Source organism: Misgurnus anguillicaudatus, chromosome 18 (assembly GCF_027580225.2).
Source record: "Misgurnus anguillicaudatus chromosome 18, ASM2758022v2, whole genome shotgun sequence".
In the NCBI taxonomy this organism is placed as follows: domain Eukaryota; kingdom Metazoa; phylum Chordata; class Actinopteri; order Cypriniformes; family Cobitidae; genus Misgurnus; species Misgurnus anguillicaudatus.
Window position 1 is genome coordinate 7,674,448 of NC_073354.2, and position 22,372 is coordinate 7,696,819.

At 38.1% G+C, this 22,372-nt stretch overlaps 1 protein-coding gene across 1 annotated transcript in view; it reads left to right on the forward strand.

The window, feature by feature from the left end:
* LOC141350505 (tyrosine-protein phosphatase non-receptor type 14-like) overlaps positions 1–22,372 on the forward strand; it is a 52,584-nt gene that overhangs the window by 27,694 nt on the left and 2,518 nt on the right. The window contains exons 5-19 of the mRNA XM_073855714.1: positions 1,590–1,657; positions 1,814–1,884; positions 1,998–2,085; positions 4,824–4,912; positions 5,284–5,371; positions 6,246–6,328; positions 7,734–7,782; positions 11,084–11,135; positions 11,242–12,542; positions 12,733–12,930; positions 16,134–16,268; positions 16,357–16,575; positions 17,760–17,888; positions 17,979–18,213; positions 20,742–20,905. Coding sequence (XP_073711815.1) covers positions 1,590–1,657; positions 1,814–1,884; positions 1,998–2,085; positions 4,824–4,912; positions 5,284–5,371; positions 6,246–6,328; positions 7,734–7,782; positions 11,084–11,135; positions 11,242–12,542; positions 12,733–12,930; positions 16,134–16,268; positions 16,357–16,575; positions 17,760–17,888; positions 17,979–18,213; positions 20,742–20,905 — 2,969 coding nt within the window. The remainder of the gene's footprint in view (positions 1–1,589; positions 1,658–1,813; positions 1,885–1,997; positions 2,086–4,823; positions 4,913–5,283; positions 5,372–6,245; positions 6,329–7,733; positions 7,783–11,083; positions 11,136–11,241; positions 12,543–12,732; positions 12,931–16,133; positions 16,269–16,356; positions 16,576–17,759; positions 17,889–17,978; positions 18,214–20,741; positions 20,906–22,372) is intronic.

Below are 22,372 nucleotides of genomic sequence, written 5' to 3' on the forward strand. Positions count from 1 at the left end.
TTGAATGGCAGCCTATGGTGATATTTCACTTGTGAAAATACAATTACATATATCAAGAATTTAATTGTTGATATCAAGAATTGAATTGTTGATATGAAGAATTAAATTGTTGATATGAAGAATTACCATTGTTACTAGTGGAAATGTAATTGTTGATAGCAAGAATTACCATTGTTACTAGTAGAAATGTAATATCTGATATCAAGAATTACAATTTTAACTAGTGAAAATTGAATTGTTGATATCAAGAACACAATGAATAAAAGTTAAAACGGCTTGCCATAGTAACAATCCCATTCATGATATCAGAAATTAAAATTGTCACTAGTGACAATCGAATTATTGATATCAAGACTTAACATTTTAACTAGTAACAATTGAATTCTTGATATCAAGAATTGAATTGTTGATATCAAGAATTGAATTGTTGTTATCAAGAATTGAATTGTTGATATCAAGAATTAACATTGTTACTAGTAAAAATTTAATTCTTGATATCAACAATTGAATTTGAATGGCAACCTATGGTGACATTTCACTAGTGAAAATACAATTACAGATATCAATAACTTAATTGTTGATATCAAGAATTTAATTGTTGATATCAAGAATTTAATTGTTGATATCAAGAATTAAATTGTTGATATCAAGAATTAAATTGCTGATATCAAGAATTAACATTGTTACTAGTGGAAATGTAATTGTTGATATCAAGAATTGCCATTGATACTAGTAGAAATGTAATATCTGGTATCAAGAATTACAATTTTAACTAGTGAAAATTGAATCGTTGATATCAAGAACACAATGAATAAAAGTTAAAACGGCTTGCCATATCTGTAAGCAGGAAATTATATATTGAAAAATATTGATAACAATGGTTTATGCTTGAATGCACTGTAAGTTGCTTTAGATGAAAGTGTCTATGGGGCGGTTTCCCGGACCAGGATTAGCTTAATCCAGGACTAGGCCTTAGTTTAATTAGGAAATATAACTAGTTTTAAACAACATGCCTTACTAAAAACTAGGGCTGTCAAAAGATTAATCGCGATTAATCGCATCCAAAATAAAAGTTTGTGTTTACATAACATATGTGTGTGTACTGTGTATAATTATTATTTATATATAAAAACACACCCAATCATGTATATATTTAAGAAAAAAATGTTATATTTATATATAAAATATTTATATTTATATATAATATAAATTATAGAAATGTATATACAGTATTTAAATGCAAATATTTCTTAAATATATACATGAATGTGTGTGTATTTATATATACATAATATTTATACACAGTACACACACATATGCTATGTAAACACAAACTTTTATGTTGGATGCGATTAATCGCGATTAATCTTTTGACAGCCCTACTAAAAACATTACCTGTGTGCATCTTGAAGTAATACAAAGGGCCCTGATGTATTTTAAGATCTGTAAGTGAAAGTTGTTTTCAGTTATGAGAGCTCTTAAAAGTGTTTAAGTCTAGGACTAGTCTAATCCCTGTCCGGGAAACCGCCCCTATAAAGTTAAATATAATAGTGTTGATTTATTTTGGTCGTTCTGTGTTTCTCTTCCAGCTGACTTTGGAGATTATACTCAGTTTGTGTCTCAAGATTTCCTCAGGGAATACGTTCTCTTCCCAGTGGTAAGTATGTGTGTTTTATTGACACCAGGGTTGTCGCTCAGAGGTATAAGTGATTTAAAGTCTGGCCCAGAGTTTTTGGTTCCTGAACTACAATTTTTTTTCCTTAAAGTCCCTACCTGTTTTCTATTGTATTTCCATCACTGTCTCTGTCTGTAGAGCTGGCCTCATGTTGATAAGATGTTGGAGGAATGGACACCAACTATAGCAGAGGAACACAAGAGTCACTGGTCTCTATTCATAACACATTTAAGATCTGTTTGTATGTTAATATGGTTGTGTGTTAATCTGGTTGTGTGTTTGTATACTCATCAGTTTGTATGTCGATCTGGTTGTGTTTTAGTCACATGACCAGAGCAGAGGCGGCACATCTCTACATTAAGGAGGTGGAGAAGTTGGACGGCTTTGGTCAGGAAAGCTTTCCTGCTAAAGTAAGTGTGGACATTCTTCTGTGTGTGAAAACAATTTTACTTGTATAGCACTTATTACAATACATAAGCAAATGTGAAAATGTGCAGTTGTTGCATTTAGAATCTGGGGTCTCATTTCTAAAACTGTGCGTAGGAAAAAAATGGCATACGCCAAAAAATATTCAGACTTATAAAACAAAGCAATGTTCCCTTTATAAATCACAGATCACCTGGAAGTGTGCATACATTAATCATCCTCAGATCCCACCGTGCAAGCCCAATCTCTCATCAAGTTTTTTTTATAGATCACAAACTTTTCGTGGGAACAGGCGTACGCTTCATAAATGAGATCCCTGCATCTTCATGAAAAACTACTATGGTATTCACTTTCAAAAATAAGGTTACCAAAGGTATCACTGGGATGGTACCTTTTATAAAGGGTCCTAATATGTACCATTTTGGTTCCTTTGAGGAACCAATATGCACCTTTTAGGTAGAAAATGTGTACTTTTTGAAAAGGTACTGCCCCAGTAAAAACTTTATACTGTCTTGGACCTTTTTTCTGAGAGTGTATAGTAAAGCAGATTTTTTTTGTGACAAATTGATTGCTATTTAAATTGCCATAGTTATACCGCAAACCATAATGGTTAAAATCTGCCTACTGTGAGACAATAGTAAATGTGTTGTTTGTTGTTATTGTAATACAACCTTGGTTATTCATGGTTAAACCTGAATATCAGCATGGTTGTTGTGCGGCCCAAACCATAAAGTGCTTCAGTTAATCAATCAGCTTCAGGGTTTTTTGGATTTCAGTTCAGTAACAAAAATTCAGCATATTTATGCCCACCTGTAACAGAAAGAAAAATACTGTACAATATAAATATGTAAAATCCATGCTCAAGTTTCATAATCTAATAATTATTAAAGTTTGATTTCACATTGATTTTAACCTTTGATCTTACCCAGTTAAAATTAAAGATATCAATGTTATATTCACAGATTGTTTATTACATTATGTAAGATGATTATATGTAAATAACAGTAAAACACAAAATAAGGACTTTAGCTGGGTTTTCATATCCTGGCTAACACCAGACCAGTCTAATAGAGAATGAGTCGTGGTCTGGGAACCACATGCTCACTTTCTCGTATTTGAGGTGTGGTTTACGAATGCCCAGATGTACGTAGCTCATAGCCAATCGTTTCAATTATACCCGATGATGTATGTAGAGCGACATCAATTCAAACGTAAACAACTTTTATCGGGGCACACAGCTGAAAGCTATGCAACTAAACCGGTAGCTGTATATTGTATTGAAAATAAACACATTTTAGTGGCACTATGACAACCACAGTACATGCATAATGACAATATGATATTAATAAATAACACCTACCATTTATAAGTTAATTTTACTTCGTCGATGACGATGCCTAGCAGGTTGGTCCTATAAAACTCTGTGGCTATCATGTCTTGCCATATCCAAACATCCTTCTTGGATATGAAATTGTTTAACGCCAAAAGTTGCTCTTTTTTTTATTAAACTTGCGTTCAAAACTACATAGAACACTATCGGAGGCTGCAAAGTAAAAGTAACTTTGCGTTTGCTCCCGTGTTGGATTAACAAAAACTGCTTCGGTGTGTCGTATAGACGTCGTCATGGTCTTGCTGCCCCCTACCCGTTCTGTGATTAGTTCCCTATTTCAGGGGCAAAAAAAGAGCCATAGTTTCCATGCTAGAATACATTTGCGCGCAAGGCAGAATGGGGAAACCCAGGCTAGGGTTTTCACAGACTATTTTCTGATTAAATACCTGTCTACAATGTGGTTTTAAAAGACTTGCATGACCTGTGTCATGTGAAATAATTTTAGTCTAATTTTATTATATGCACAATAAGTGATATATATCTAAGTGTATAATAGACGTCAACTTAGCATTAATACCTTTCTGCAAATCAATAAGCTTTCCCTTTATAAACTCAAACATGCTGTTTTTAAATACTTCACTTACCTAAATCAGTATTCAATTTATTAATGTCGTTTAGGACTTGGTTGATCTGTTGGTTAGCATGAGTAAAGCTTCTCTTATGCACGCACACATGCACTTTGTGAGAATTACAATAACTAAACGTGTCAGAATAAATATGAAACAGGGGAAGCTGGAAGAATTGTGATTTGAGGAAGGTGGACTGCTGTTTTTATAATTGGACTAGTGATTGACAGGATCAAATGATCAGTCTCCTTTCAAACTAACTTTTACAATTTTATTGTGGGCAAATAAGTGTTTTTACACACCAGCCCTGAGCATCCGAGTCATTTCGAGTCAGACCCAAAAGACAGGTAAAAATAGAAATCGATCTAATATAAAAATATGAAAAATAACATATTTACTGATGTTATTACACAAATTGTTTTAGAGAACAATGAGAACTGACAAGGGATCACATCTCTGCCAGAATACCAGAAATACTTCAACTTTGTTTTGTTTTTGTAAACAATTAAATTAAAATGTTCACAATTTCAGATGATTAATGTGATTTCAGTGATAGCTGTGCATTAATTTCAGTTTTTTCTTTTTTTAAATTTTAAAAACAAATAACCCAGACATTTTTGTAAGTTTATATAAAAATCTAAAACAAACCCTTGTTGTCTTTGAAGGCCAGATTCAGGCCTTTGGAGATTTCCCTGAATCCACTGATTGTGATCCTTCATGTCTCTGAATCAACTATCAATTGTGTTTCTGTGTGTTGTGTTTTTAGGATAACTACACCAATGACATCATCATAGGCATGTCCTTCATCGGTGTGTTTGTCAAACACATAAACGGCAGATCTATAATGCTCCATCGGTAAGGCATCACATCATTTACCTGCTAAACAGATTTCCTAATACTACACTGAAAAAAATGATTCATTGAATTTAATAAATTTTTTAAGGTAAGTGGTTGCAATCAATTTATTTAAGCTACATTTAAACAAAAAAGATTAGTAACGTAAAATAAAATATAAAACTTTTGTTGAAATGTAGCTTAAATAAATTGATTGCAACCACTTACCTTAAAAAAATTTATTAAATTCAATTAATCATTTTTTTCAGTGTATTGTCAGTACTAGATATCTTTTAATGTCATAATAATTACTAAGACACTGGACTATTTCTGATGCTGCTGTTAGGTTTAGCTTAACTAACGTTAGATTAACGCTAATTTTCTTGATCTAGATGGAAAGATATCGGCACTATTGGACACAACAAATCGGCCATCACTGTGGAGATAACCAGCAGAGATGACACCATCATGTTTCATGTGGTCAGTACTGCATCTACAGAACAACACAACAGACTTTATTCATTAAACACAAACACAAAAGATTAGTACAGCATTTGTTAAGCCTGTCTTATATGAATTGTGGCGTTCGTGAAAGCATTTGTATGCTTTCAAAATTTTTGCTATTTGAGTTTTTTATAAAAAATGTGCAAATACTGACTAACTTGACTAGTTTCTTTATTTAATAGAAACAATATCATTCCAGATTGACTAATTTAATAGATTTGGTTTAATTGTTAACATTGTTAACAATTGTTAATCTTTTGCAAAGTGACATTTTCATCTAAATTGTCACCACTGTAATGTAAAAAAACAACATTATCATTACTGTACATTTTTTGTTTATATTTATAATTCCCATTGTGGTATTTCTGTTATTATTTTATTTTCCTGCAAGCATACATATCTTTTGCAGCTTCTGAAGGGTATTACCAAAAGTATAATCTTTAAACAAACCCACTTGAAAAATACTATAGTACACTTTAGTATTTACTGTGGTAAACTATGATATAATATAGTAATTACTATACTTATGTATACTACAGTAATCTGTAATATTAACGTAGTAAATTAATAAACTGTAGTAAATAATGTAATATACTTGAATATTTACTATGGTAAATAGCTTCAAAAGCACTGTAATATCTTGCCATTTTACTACAGTTTACTATTGTTAATACTAAAGTATACTACGTTATTTTTCATGTAGGAAATTAAAAACTGACACTGATCATTCTTTACAAAAATGAATTGTAGATGTTTATCTGTCTTCTGATTATTCAGTTTAGTCGTTTTGTTACTGTTTTGCTTCTGTTTTATAATAATTATGATTTTGTCTGGGTGCTTCGCTCTGTAGGATGATATGGAAATGGCCAAGTACATTGCGCGCCTTTTCACGGCCAGACACAAGTTCTACAGACAGAACAAGATTTTTACAACGTGAGTCTCAATTAAAACAACTTATTGCTTATTTCTCTTTACAGTCACTGTCAACAAATCTGTTGAGTGAAGTAGATACAATTCTTGATATAGTTCTCCATGTAATGTCTCCAATAAGATCTGCAATCCATTGGAAGGTTGTTCCAGGAGTAGACAAACATACTATGCTTCTTCTACATTATAGTATGGATAATGTGCAAATAATAGTCCTGAAATGCAAACGTTCAGATGTCGCTAAAAACCCCACACTGTGCCTTTAAGACGTTCTATTTAAAAATGCAAAGTAACCACTATTGGTTACTATTCAGTTAATAAGAACCCCCTTCACACAGCTTACTCATCACAAAAAATTGCATTCTTTGTGAACACAAACATGTCCTGAAATTGATTTTGGGATCGCTCCCATAAAGGGGACCTAGTAACTAGGGCTGTAATGATAAATGGCGTGTCCCATTAAAAATACCTGTCTAAAATCATTTCTGAATCTATTTTGTGTTTCATGCGCAGCTTGTACGTGTACTATGCCGTTTTGGTCAGTAAGAAGTCCTTATCAATCTAAAATCATTATGAGTCGGAGTCGTTTATAACGTGCATTCAAAAAAAGCAACACTCGTTAAACAAAATCATTCAAAATATTCTTTATTATGATGAAAATACCTGAAACAATCTGAAGAACGGCGATATATATATTCTTCTAGAGAGACATTTCCTTGAATAGTGTTTGTAATGCTACTTCTTCTGTGACTCAATTGGATTTCTGCACGAGAGCGCCCTCTGGCTTTTGGATGTGCCCGGATTTCATCGTAATTCATTCAAATTCATTCATTGAGAAAGTGCACATTTGCATGATTAATCGTTACAGCCCTACTAGTAACATTGCCATAACATTTCCGGAAAGCGTCATGTGTAAACGAACAGCAGGAACAATGCCGTAAGACCTGGGGAATAACACCACTTCTGTTGCCTAAATGCGCACGCAGGCTATTTGATCACGTGCGTTGTAAAAGGGTATATTGCAACAACGCAGTTATCGTTCATCTCTTTGACATGAGGGGTTTTAAATGCAGATCATTGTTTACGAGGAAAAATGTCTGCAAGCTGGAATGAAGCTACTGAGGCTGTGATCGTTCATCAGCTTAATAGAACAGCACGTCATGTAGTTTATGATCAAATCAGGAAAATAATTTCACGCATGTAGTTTCTCAAGAAGTTTTTGCAGAAGTTGCAGATAGTAAGCAAAATCAAGATGGTGTGGAAAATAATCCACCAAGTGCACGATTACATCACACATCACACCCGGATGTCACGTGTTTTTACGGGAACAAATAATGATGATACACACTGATTTTTGTGGGCTGTGAGACTTCATTGCATTGAACTGTGAAATATTTGGTGTTTCCCGCAGGCCTGCACGATCTCCTGTGCCACCCAGAAGACACACCTGGAATAGATCGGTATGAGCCTCAGTATTACCTCATGACACATACGTCAAAAAAATGTTAGCTGTCAAAACAATGACACAAACTGAAACAAACAATAAAGTGCCTTCAAAGCAAACTAGGAGAAAATAAATATAACCATGGTGTAGATTCAGGATTGTTGCGTGTACGTGTGGGTGGGTTTGAATATATGGTTGGTTTATGACAAAAATTTGGAAAATCATTGTGGCTAGTACAACATAAACATGGAAACACTTTATCTGTCCTCACAAACCCAGTGGGATACACGCAAGCTAAATATTGTGTTGTTTTTAAGTTTAAAAATGTCAAAGGTTTGCATCAAAATGTCTGTGAGGTTTAGGGGTGGAGTTAGGGGACAAAAAATGAGAATAACTCAAGTGGAAAATCCCTGTAAACCACATTTGCCATGTGTGTTTGTGTGCACTGTTGCTCTTCCTGTAGTCTATCTATACAACAGAATGAAGTAGATCTCACATTGGGAAAATGCTTTTACTGTATCAAATACTTTTAGCAATTTTAATCATACTTTATGTGGTCTTGATTTTGTTTTTGAAATGTACTAAAACAGATGTTCGTGCCATTTTTCATATATTTTACATTATTGCAGCACCTCTTTCCAGTCTCTCTCTAAAGGTGCTTTTCCATTGCATAGTACTACACAGGTCAGGTCATGTCAGCTCACCTTACTTTGGTTTGGTTAGCTTATCCATTGAGTTTAGTACCACCACATCCAGAGTGGGAGGGATTAGGCGTGTTATTTTATTAGTGCAATATATTTGTTGTGTATTCCTGAGTGTAATATGTTGTTAACTGTCTTTTGTGTTGTTTTGTGTAAAACTGCGGAATGGACAGAGTCCAAAACAAAATTACAATAAAGTATATCTTAATCTTAATCTATTAGCCCTGCATACTGCTGTGACATCATACAAAAAGTGGGAGTAAGCAACAGAGGGAGCATTGTTGAAATGCAGTGTTTCACATACATTAATTTATTTGTCAGTCTGTCACTGAATCAAAATTGACCATCACAAATAGATTTTTGCACATCGCATATTACTACCTCTGTCTCACGTGAGTTTCTGTACAAACACTCGTGGCGTCAGTCGATAAATCGAAAATGCTGTGCATAGATGGACGCCTGTGGATGTTTTTTACTGCTAAAAGGGACTCATCTTGCGTTTAGCATTTATGCTGGTAGTGACGATTCTCTCAGACCAATCATGATCTACACTGTTGTCACGTTTTAGTATCAGCTCAGCTCGCTTGAAACCCCAACTGAGGTGGTGCTAAAAAAGTATCGGGTACTACGTAAGCTGACCTGACACAACCCGTGGGGTACTGTGCAATGAAAAAGTGCTATTACACTCAGTTGTAGAGCATGAAGACCCATCTTACAAAACACTTAAGTCTGATTTATACTTCTGTGTCTCTCTGCGCGACGTGACATTTTTCATTTCTACTCCTGCTTAGTTGTCCACACTTTAGTTGGCACTAAATAGACAGCGACTTTTGCTATGGCCTGAGTTATTTTTGTGTTCTTAAATATTTAAATGCCTAAATCTAAACGGAGACTGGTAGTGTTTTACCATTAAAATCTAATAATGTCTTATGAATTTAATAGAATGTTTGGGCATACCAATATGGCGGTGCGGTGGCTTCACAATTGTGATATCATGTGCAATCCAGTCATTTATATAGATCAGTGAATATGACACTATACACTCACCTAAAGGATTATTAGGAACACCATACTAATACTGTGTTTGACCCCCTTTCGCCTTCAGAACTTCCTTAATCCTACATGGCAATGATTTAACAAGGTGCTGAAAGCATTCTTTAGAGATGTTGGCCCATACTGATAGGATAGCATCTTGCAGTTGATGGAGATTTGTGGGATGCACATCCAGGGCACATCCCAAAGATGCTCTATTGGGTTGAGATCTGGTGACTGTGGGGGCCATTTTAGTACAGTGAACTCATTGTCATGTTCAAGAAACCAATTTGAAATGATTCGAGCTTTGTGACACGGTGCATTATCCTGCTGGAAGAAGCCATCAGAGGATGAGTACATGGTGGTCATACTGTAAAAGGATTGGACATGGTCAGAAACAATGTTCAGGTAGGCCGTGGCATTTAAACGATGCCCAATTGGCACTAAGGGGCCTAAAGTGTGCCAAGAAAACATCCCCCACATCATTACACCACCACCAGCAGCCTGCACAGTGATAACAAGGCATGATGGATGGATCCATGTTCTCGTTCTGTCTGACTCTACCATCTGAATGTCTTAACAGAACTCGAGATTCATCAGACCAGGCAAACTTTTTCCAGTCTTCAACTGTCCAATTTTGGTGAGCTTGTGCAAATTGTAGCCTCTTTTTTCTATTTGTAGTGAAGATGAGTGGTGCCCGGTGGGGTCTTCTGCTGTTGTATCCCATCCGCCTCAAGGTTGTGCGTGTTGTGGCTTCACAAATGCTTTGCTGCATACCTAACTTGTAACGAGTTATTATTTAAGTCAAAGTTGCTCTTTAATCAGCTTGAATCAGTCGGTCCATTCTGCTCTGACCTCTAGCATCAACAAGGCATTTTCGCCCACAGGACTGCCGCATACTGAATGTTTTTCCCTTTTCACACCATTATTTGTAAACCCTAGAAATGGTTGTGCGTGAAAATCCCAGTAACTGAGCAGATTGTGAAATACTTAGACCAGCCCGTCTGGCACCAACAACCATGCCACGCTTAAAATCACCTTTCACCTTTCTTTCCCATTCTGACATTCAGTTTGGAGTTTGTCCAAGACCACACCCCTAATGACATTGAAGCAACTGCCATGTGATTGGTTGATTAGATAATTGCAATAATGAGAAATAATCCTTTAGGTGAGTGTAAATCGTATATCTTTTTACCTGAGTGAGGGGTTCTAGTGGACCAATCACAGCGCTTGTGGTCCACATAGAATTGACATGTTGTTACATTTTTTTTGTTGAGGTGCGTTTCAGGCTTTTGCATAGAGTATGTATCTATGCATAGGCTATGCCGTACGATCAACACAGAAGTATAAATGGGGCTTTAGTCTACTCGGATTTACCCAATATGTTGTGTTTGTGTCAGTTTGTGAACGAAACCAGAATACAATTGAATATAAATAAAATTAACTTAAAGGAATCATAAACAGCTTACCTGTGTGGAAGTTGTGTGAAGTCAACCAATCCAATTGTAGCTTGTCAGATCAAGAATACAGCTCTACTCGGATGTTTGTATGCTAACATTTATATACATTTTCTCAATTTTGAAGTCAAAGGCGTCTTCATATACAGACCACTATCAGGACAGACAGGGCTCTCAAGGTAAGATTCAGTCGATCTGGATAACCACATCACACAGTGACCAACACATCTATGATGTGTTATTTAACTTATAGATGTTTAATTCTGTGTCGTTTTCTCTCCACAGACAGTATCTTTCACGATGACCCATACTGTAAATCTGAAAGCAGCCTTGACCGATGTCCCGTAGAGTACAGTTATCCAAATGGCTCCGTTCACAATGGCAGCATGTGCAGCACTTCAAGCATTAGCTCGCTTAGTCGCTCCCAGACGTTTCTCCATTCCTCTCCCATGTCATCCAGTCTCTGCATTCCTGGCAGCGAACTGATGCGTCCCGACTACATCCCCAGCCATCGTCACTCTGCCATCATCGCTCCCTCCTACCGGCCCACCCCCGAATACGATGCCGTTATGCGTCAGAAGCGCCGCGTCTTTGCGGCTTCGCCCAGCGGCACCTGTCACAGCCAATCGCTGCGCAGCCTGAACATAACCAACACGCACGTGTACCAGCAGCCACAGGTTTTAGTCTATAGTCAGCCGGAGATTAGGAAACGTGGATTGTATGTCGGCCCGAATGGGACGGGAGTACCTTCTCACCCTCCGTTCAGACAACACACGGGACCTCTGCCGACCCACTCGGTACCCGGTCCTGGTCATCCGTCAGTAGCTATCTCGCACACAGTCAGCACTCCTGAACTTGCAAACACTAAGCAGCAGGCCATGAACGGAAGAATGGAAGAGTCTAATTACATCACGACAGCCACGAATATGCTAAGGAATTATCTTTCCCGGCCACCTCCTCCCTATCCAGCGTTTCGTCCGGCAACCAGTACCCCGGACCTGGCCGGTCACAGGCAGCGCTGCGCTGGTAACTCCAGTCCCGAACTCGTCCCCAGAAAAGTCCCACTATCTGTTAAAACATTCCAGCCGGACAGTTCGACAGTAATGCACCAGTCGCTACAAGAGGTCAGCGAACCGCTCATGATGGCCAAGCACTGTGCCGCTGTCAGAAAGCGTCACAGTGTGGAAGTGGTTGGCGGTCACCGTTTCACAGAGACCCTCATGAAAGGTGGACACGCCCCTCTCCCCCGCAGAAACACGGTACGAGAACAAGTCCGACCTACTCATCAGCAGGCCGCACCTCCTCCTGCAAAGGCCACAGAGGTTCCCGTGCAGAAAAAGTCGCCCCCGTCGGGTCAGTCCATGTACCAGCATGAGAAAACTCTCTCCAATGCCACCATGTTTATCCACAGCAGTGAGAGTGAGGAGGAGGATGCTTTGGATCTGGATGTTCAGATTCCAGGTCTGAATGAGGATATTAGTGCGCAATATCAGGCAGCTCTGGCCAACATTCCCAACAAACCTCCACCGGAGTATCCAGGATCCCGTCAGACCGGCAGCAGTTCTGCACTGAGACCCCTCAACCAGGTACAGCCAAAATGCAATTTGGCATTTATGTTTATCATTATATTAAACCTGAAGAACCTATATCATTTTCAGCTTTATATATTCTCATAAAGGGTGGAGGACACTTCAGTGTTTTAATATGTGAACTCATCACCATATAGATTTTTTACTTTTTTATAGAAGCTAGTTTTTAATAAAATAATGTCTTCAGGATGGTGGTCATGGGACTGCTGATGTTCAAAGCGGAGGTGTTGTGGATCAGGCCGGTCTCAGTGCTACCACATCTGTGTCTGAACCTGACTTGACCAGTGTGAAGGAGAGAGTGAGGAAAGAGCCGGTAAAAGAACGACCCGTCTCTGAGATGTTCTCCATTGAGGATAGCATTGTGGAGAGAGAAATCGCTCAGAGGGTAAGACGCATCCACCCGCTGCAAGAATTTACTCATTTAGTTTTTTGTAGGAACTGCAAGCTTTAGCTTAATAAATCCTCAGGAACATAAATTTGTTCAACTCAAACAAACACCAGGATCAACCCAGTGCAATCGCATTTTAGAGGCTGTTTATACAATTTTCGACCATAAACAGGAAAGTTATGTGGTTTGGGTGTTTGATTACGCGAAATGCCATTTTGGGTGTCCTGAAAATGCAAACCTTTAAAGATGGGTTTCCAAGTGCAAGTTTTTCAACTCTTGTCATGTCCGTGTAAACTACATAAACATGAATCTGTAATAACGGTGATGTCATGTGCATGTGTTAAAGCAACACTAAAGAGTTTTTTACCTTAAAATAACGTTTCCAAAAAGTTTCAGTTGTTCATCCACTCGAAACAGTGTCAACGGCACTTTCACATTCGCTTTCCAGCCCTCTATCGGCTAAAACCGCACTAAAGAAGTTTCCAACCATCGGGTCGCGGTCCTGTAGTTCGAGTGAAAACTAAAAAACCTTGCTTTACGGCAGACCTACAATCCAATCAGAGCCAGCTTTGCTGCAGTAGGCTAAATTATTTACGACAGTGATGGACAATTCCGCTTCCAACCTGTAGGGGGAGCAAAGGCATGCTTGTGTATGCCCAAAGCAACAATGGCAGCTTACCAGAGATTTAATGATTACCGGTTTAATTAAATTCAATTTTATTTAAATAGTGCTTTTCACAATTGTTAATTGTTTCAAAGCAGCTTTACATTAATAGATGCAGGAGAAAACACAGAAAAATCGATGGACAACATAAGCAGTAAAATACAACGGCTAATAGTATTGTCACGGTACCAAATTTTCAGTAGTCGGTACTGATACCAGTAAAGATTTACGGTTCTCAGTACCAATTTCGGTACCAAAGGAAATGCTAATTAAACACTATTTTATTAATAAAGTTAAAAGGATATACATTGCTAGCCGAACATTCATTACTTTCTAACACAAGAATTTGGTATTTACATTTTGTTTTCTCATTTATTTTACCCATGTAAAAGTTTTTAAAGCATTAAAAGGTTAATAAGAACACTTGACAGAATGAGCATTAGCCCCGCTGGTACTGTACTTACTATTAAGTTTACAAACGGGGGTTAATTTCATTCCAACATTAAAATGCTACAACACTCATAATGCAAATGTAATAAAAACTGAACCTCACCTGTTTGAACTCCAGCCAAATGAATCCAGCTGGCGCCTTTAATGTTTTTCCTCCTTTCATCCAGACACTTCACTCGTTCTCTCGGTGATGCGCTTTACATATGAAGTATTCCTGTAAGCGAGTAACGTGACTCTGCACATCTTCAAATGATTTTGTGGAGTTCAGTGACCCTGCGTTGCGACTCGCATCGTTCACGTCTTCTTGTTGCGTCTATGAAAAGTTTCCGACTGACAACCTGTCAAACAGCGCATTAGTTCCGGGTAGACTCGGTTGGACCCGGTTCCGCGGTTGTTCCGGTACTTAAAAAAACCTAGTACCGAAGACTTTTTTATTTTTTAGTACCGGCTTGGTACTGAAGACCTGGTACTTTTGACAACACTAACGGCTAAAATGAAACCGTAATAGCGAGCGTAGTAATAATGTAACATAGAAGAGGGTGCTAAGTTAAGCCAATGTCAGCTGACTCCCCAGGGGTGGAAAAATGGGGTATAATGGTTATTTGTGACAGCTAGGGCTGTCACAATGATTAAATAATCATATCATCGCAATTGTTTGACCTCATCTAAATGATTTCAGATCACCGCAATGATTGCACATCTCTTTAAAAAACACAAGGGGGAGCTGCAGCGCCTGTATAAACGAGACAGTATCAGATTACTTTTAAATATGTGATATGTGTATTAATATTTACTGCCAGGTAAACCTTGCAAAATAATTTAAATAATCACAATAATGTATGAAAATAATAAACAAAACAAAAATTGATGGACAACATAAGCAGTAAAATACAACGGCTAATAGTGTTGTCACGGAATCAAAATTTCAGTAGTCGGTAGTAGTCTCATTCTGGCATAATAATCAAGGACTTTGCTGCTGTCACATGGCTGCAGCAGGCGTAGTGATATTATGCAGTGCCCGAAAATAGTCCCCAGCTTTTGAAAGTAATCAAGGGGACTATTTTCGGGCAGTGCATAATATCACTACGCCTGCTGCAGCCATGTGACAGCAGCAAAGTCCTTGATTGTTATGCCAGAATGAGAGTATAGTTCCTAGCCATCTGCCTAGAAACTTTAATTTTCCTAAAAACTTGTCATTTTCCGTTGGTCTTAGTACACAATGTAACTACAGAAGAGTCAAGTTTTATATAAGAAAAATATTGAAACTCTTTTTTTGTGCGATGCTAATGGTCTAATCAGATTAAATGAATCGTGCTAAGCTATGCTAAAAGTGATAGTGCCAGACACGGAGATCAGCTGAATGGATTCCAAAACGTTAAAGGAACAATATGTAGGATTGTGGCTAAAACTGGTACTGCAATCACACAACTGGTGGCCAATACACAAAATGACAACATAAACATCAGTTGAGGGCTGCAGCTCCACTTTTTAAATGACAATATCCTGTCCGGACCACTGTTGTCAGTGATATAAGTATTTGAAATGAAAATGATTTCTTAATGTCTAGTGACATATCAGCGCCATTTTATGATTAAATGATATACATTTCTTACATACTGTTCCTTTAAGAATCAAATGTTTAACTCTAGGGAAGCTGGAAAATGAGCATATTTTCAAAAAAAAAGTGGAATGTCCCTTTAATGTAACAGTCATGATTGAATAAAAAGCGACGTCAAACTGCCTCAATTAAAATAGCGTGCTGCCGCTTTAAATAACTGCTTGTCTCGTGTCAGTGACAAGGTTGCAATGTAAATCTTTCTTGCCTGTTTTAAGTCTCCTGAGATGTCATTTTTACTGCATGCCTTTGGCACCGCAATGTGGGGTTAACCCCGCAAATGCAGGGGTCAACCTGCTTTGCATAACCCTAGGTTAATTTCAGGGATAACCCCGCTTCTAAAATACAAGTGTGAAACGCTCCTTAACCCAGGATTAAAAGTGGGGTTTATAACTAATATAACCCGGGGTTATGGTGGTGTATATGGTTGTGTTAATGGTAATAACTGCAGGTTTGTTCTTTCTCATGAAGTCACTGGAGAAACAGAAGATGTCAGTGGAGAAGAGACCGCTGATGATGGCTGCTCTCAACGGCTTGTATGTCACACGCATGACCGCTGATCACATGACCAAACACACGGCCCAACACAACAACACGGATGAATGGGTGAGAAGACATGAATGATATCAGTCCAGTGTGTTTCTACATTGGTGATCTGTAATCAAAACCTCTGCTTTCATGTGGTCTCCTTTAGTGTCAGATGCTGGAGCTGAAGTTGGAAGAAGAAAGACTCTTTACTGAATATGAACAAGTTTCCAAGAAAAGATCAACATCCGTCTTCACCACGGCAATGCTGCCGGACAACATTGAGCGAAACCGCTTCCGAGATGTTCTCCCGTATGAAGAGAACCGGGTAGAACTCGTGCCAAACAAAGAGAACAACACGGGATACATCAATGCCTCACACATTAAGGTTAAAGCAACACACCACAAAACAACATGATGTAAATACTGCTTTGCTTTCAAGTTGTTAAATTTTAAAAGTTCTTCTGTACTCAAACTAACTTACCACCCAAAGTTATTAACCCAAGTGACAATTGTAAAAAAAAAGGAAAAAAATGAGAAATCAATACATAAAACGAGACAAATATGCACAGTATATTTAATAATTAAAGGATTAGTCCATTTTCTTTAAAAAAATTCATACAATTTACTCACCACCATCGAAGTGTTGGTGTCTTTCTTTGTTCAGTCGAGGGGAGGTTGTGTTTTTTGAGGAAAACATTCCAGGATTTTTTTAATTTTAGTGGACCCCAGCGCTTAGCGGTTTTGATGAGGTTTAAAATTGCAGTTTCAACGCAGATTCAAAGGACTCTGGACGATCCCAGGTGAGGCATGGGGGTCTTATCTAGCGAAGCGATTGTCATTTTTGGCAGGAAAGGTGGAGAATATGCACTTTTGGTCCACAACTTCTCGTCTTCCTCCGGTCCTGTGACGCGCCAGTGCGACCTCACGTAATACGTCATCACGTCAAGAGGTCACGGATGACGTATCGAAACTCCGCCCCAGTGTTTACAAGTGTGGAGAAAGACGACCGTTCCGACGTTGTTGTATGCCGCATGATACCAATTAATGTCTTTGTGTCAGTTTATTGTTTAAAATCGTCCGCAAATGTGCGTTTCATTTGTGTAACACGTGACCTTTCCACAGCATTATGCAATTGTGTGAGGTCGAGCTGGTGCTTCACACAGCCGGAGGAGGAGGAGAAGTTGTGGATTGGAGGTGCATATATTTTGTTTTTCTTGCCAAAAATGTCAATCGTTTCGCTGGATACGACCCTTGTGCCTCGCTTGAGATCGTTTAGAGTCCTTTGAAACTGCAATTTTAAACTGCATTGGGACTGTTAAGCGTTGGGGTCCATTGAACTCCATTAAAATGAGAAAAATCCTGGAATGTTTTCCTCGGAGGGCATAGTTTCTTCTCGACTGAGCGGGGAAGGACATCAACATTTTGGATGACATGGTGGTGAGTAAATTTTCTGGATTTTTTTTTGAGAAAATGGACTAATCCTTTAAAGAAAGAAAAAATGTGTTTGAGTAAATGTTTACAGAATTGAAACATTTTGATGGGTTATTGTCTTCTGCGTGTTGTGTAAAGGTGATGATTTGTGGAGAGGAGTGGCACTACATCGCCACACAAGGTCCACTGCCCAACACATCCCATGATTTCTGGCAAATGATTTGGGAGCAGGGCGTCAGTGTCATCGCCATGGTTACAGCTGAGGAGGTATGGTCAGAGTACATCATCATCATCATTAGTTGTCATGTAAAGAAAGATGCTGAGATTTGTTTTGAAATGTTTGTGTGATTGTTACAGGAGGGTGGACGCTCTAAGAGTCACAGGTACTGGCCCAAACTGGGATCCAAACACAACTCGGCCACGCACGGCAAATTTAAGGTCACCACTAAGTTCCGCACGGACTCTGGTTGTTATGCGACCACGGGTTTAAAGGTGAAGCATCTGTTGTCGGGTCAGGAGCGAACAGTGTGGCATCTGCAATACACGGACTGGCCTGAACACGGCTGTCCGGAATATGTGCAAGGATTTCTGTGTAAGTCGGACAAATGCCAAATTCATCCGATGAAACAAATCTCTGTATAGCCTCCGAGTGATCTGTGCTGGTCCATATTATTTCACTTGACACTATGTGCAAAACAAAAACTATATTATAACATCTAAAAGCCAATTTATACTTTTGCGTCGGGGTTACGCCGTAGGGCAGGGGTCGGCAACAGGCGGCCCGCGGGCCAAAAGTGGCCCGCCAGCAATATTTTCTGGCCCGCCAGATTAATTTGAAGTCCGTTTTTAAATTTTTTTTTTAATCAGACTTTTTTATTTTACAATAACAGTTTACAAAAATGGCCCCATGTATCATTCCTTCATTCGTTTTTTCAAATCAAAACCAAAAAGAAAATAAAGAAAAACGACTTGTTTTTCTATTATTTATTTCCTGAACTAAAATCAAACGACTCGTTTTCTGAATGTGCGCTCAGATCAAAAATAAAAAAAAGAATGAAAACGGGTTCGGACAAATTTTAATTGAACACCTTAGCAGACATATACCAATATTTAAACAGATCAGGTACTAACAGATTACATTTTAATAAGGGTTTTAATAAGGGTTTGAATAGCAATATGCTTTCCTGTAAGTCTCATTCGCTTACAGTCAGACTTTTCAACTTTTTTCATTATTATTTATTCGCGTATAACACACTGACAAATAGCAAGAATGTCCTGAAAAAAATGCGTATAATAGCTATCTTAACGGGCCGCTTTTTCTCATTCTCTTTCTCTACCAGCGCATCCGCGATCATGACTGTCATTAGAGTTTGAGCATACTTCTAAAACACAATCGATCAAATAATTGCAGAGGTATGACTTCATGAATCATTTGCAAATTTACCTCGTAAATCATGTCAATTCATCACGCGTGAAGACGTTAAACTCCGTGACATTGCAAATTACTGAAAAGTAATTGCTGGCTTTTAGAAACCACTACAAAATATGATAAAAATAAACTCTTTTACTGCAATAATATTTTAACTAATACACTTTTAAAGTAGATTTGAAAGGAATACTGTTGTTTTCTGCTACTTGAACTTGGGGCTAGAGCCCGACCTAAGGTTCGACCTGCATGCCTTCGAAAACAGCAAGTCAAGTTCGTTTACCGTTAAATATTAAGACTTAATGGGCAGGTAAATTCGTTAAAAAAATGAAAGTAATCCGCCAAAATATGGTTTTACATGTCTATTAAAATAAAGCCATTATTAATTTTCCTAACGCATAGTTCTTTGATCTTTACCTCCGTTTAAAACGTTATAAATTTGGCAAAGGAGGATGTTCAGCAATTTGAACAGCAACTCCGCAACCAACTCGGTTTATGATGGTGAGAAATTTGAGTGAGAGGCTTTGTCCTTAATTTATTATTTATATTTCATTATAAATACAATGAATACAATGTTAAAATAATATTTTTATTGGCACGAACACAATTTTTGTATAACATTTAAAATTATCTGTCTCTTTTCGTTAGAGACATTTGAATGTGAGATTCTGGAAACGTGACGTTAAGTTTTGCGGATCCGTCAGGTCGGGAAATAAAGCGGGTGAACACAAATGAATCTATGAATAGAACCTTGTCGGAGCTGGACAAAAAACAGTCCAGCGGAGACCTCCTTAAACCTTAGGTGTGTATGTGTGTGTCCCGGATAAATATTAATGAAAAAAGGAATAGTTCAAAAGTCGGACTGTAAGAGTATTTCATGAGAGCATAAATGCCTGTAATATTACCACTATAGTACTTGATCTGTTTAAAATGATTTCATTGATATATTATGCCTATGAAGGAGTTAATTAAAAAAAATGTCTAATCCAGTAATTAATTTTTTATCTGAGCACACAATCAGAAAATTTTTTAATAAAAAAAAAAAAAAACGATCGAACGAATGATACACAGACCCATTACCATGTTATTAGCAATTTTTAATGCCGTCTTTCGTCTTTTAAATAGGAAATAAAGACAATGTTTCTTGACAAAAGATCAGATAGCCTATACTAGGCTAATTCAAAATAAGACGTAAGTGTGCCAACAAAAGTTGGCACGCCATCTACTGGCTAAAAAAAATATTGGCCCACGGCCAAAGTTACTTGCCGACCCCTGCCGTAGGGTATGCCAGACGCTACGCACGTAGGCAACGCCGTCATGAGCATTTATACTTCTGTGTTTGTGTTGCTCTGCAGTTACACCGCCGAAATGCGTAGGAGGAAACACAATGCATTCATGCCGACCAATCACAGATCTTGCGGTCCGCGTCGTTTCGACGTGTAGTTACATTTTTGAGGAGGTGCACGTCAGGTACTGCGAAGGCTACGGCGACAGGGTTCGCGTCTATGCGTTTGTTACGGCGTACCTATAACGTGCACCTAACGCAAAAATATAAATTGGCCTTAACTGTGATAATGCAATAAATTGTCCACATTAAATATGCAAAGTAAACTTTAGTTTTTTTTCTTGGTATCAAATGTTTTGAAATAAACTACTTCTGACTTGTTCTGGTTCTTCTGTCTTTTTCTCATCAGCGTATCTTGAAGAGATCCAGTCAGTTCGCCGTCACACCAACAGTATGTTAGACACATCCAAGAGTTTGAACCCACCGGTGATCGTTCATTGTAGTGCTGGAGTGGGTCGTACCGGTGTGGTCATCCTTACTGAACTCATGATCAGCTGTCTGGAGCATAACCAGGTCTGAACTCTATTTTACTCTTTATTAACTTTTTCCATCCCTGTGTATAACCAAAGTCCCTATAGGGAAGTCGCAACATTATTTCAACAGTTACAAGAAATAGCTTACAGTTTTTTACAGACGCTAGGACACATTTCTCAATACTTAGGTCACTTTTGCAAAACTCTTCACACAGTGAGCACAACAGAAGTCTATGTGGGCTAAACTGAGGATCAATTATCATTGCTTTGGCACAAAATGCATTCAATGACTACATCTCTCAAATTTCATGAATTCTTTTCTCACTCAGACACAACAACTGCCAAAACTCTTTATACATACAGGCCAATTTGCACATGCTTACATACTGTTTTCAAAACTGTTAAACTTATGTTCAAAACAATAACATAATACAAAACTGAATAAGACAGCAATTTGCTACATTTCAACAGTAATTTTTTACAGTTTTTTACGATTGCTTACACACTATAATTAAAATTTTCCCACAATTAGCAAAACCTAACACTCAAGGAGCAAAACACAAGGCTGGATTTGCACAACTGTGAGCACATTGTCAGCTTCACACTATTTGCAAAACATTACACACAGCGATTTGCAAAACACTAAACACACTTGTATACATTAGACACAGAAGTCTATCAGGATGTCACTTCTTTGCAATTCCAAAGCACTGACTGTCAAATGACCACACTTATGAGCCAATCTGTTAAACACAGCCATCAGGTGCACAAACACATAACTGCTAAATTGTACACACACCAATCAGGTTTAAGCACTATAAAAATGCAGCAGGTCCTGCATGAATTCATATGTATTGATGAGACAGGGTTCAAAATCACAAAAGCAAGAAGAAGAGGCAGAATTATCATTGGGCACCGGGCTATAATCAATGTCCCAGGGCAACGTGAAAGTATTTCACAGCATGCGGTTCTCCTCAATCATGCCAAAATGGGCCCTTAGAACACACCTCACATTCTCTCATTTTTGGACCCATTGCACCACATTGTCACAGCAAGTATGAAATGCACCAGATACAATACACTGTCATCTGGGACAATGTGTCATTCCACCGCTCTGCTTTGGTCAAGAACTGGTTTCAACACCATCCACAGACAGTACTATACCTTCCACCATACTCTCCATTTCAAAACCCTATCGAAGAGTTTTTCTCAGCATGGCGGTGGAAGTTTTAGGATCTCCAGGCTCAGGTACCACTCATTCAGGCCATGGAGGACGCCTGTGACCAAGTTGACACCGTAGCTGTGCAAGGATGGATTCAACATTCAAGACGGTTCTTCCCGCGTTGTCTTGCTAATGAGGATATTGCTTGTGATGTTGATGAAATTCTCTGGCCAGATCCAGCTAGGCGAAGAGAGAATGTATAGTATCCCTGCTGAAAAAAACAGCATAGACCAGCAACATTCCCATGCTGGTTTAGCTGGTGGTCACCACCATACCAACACCAAA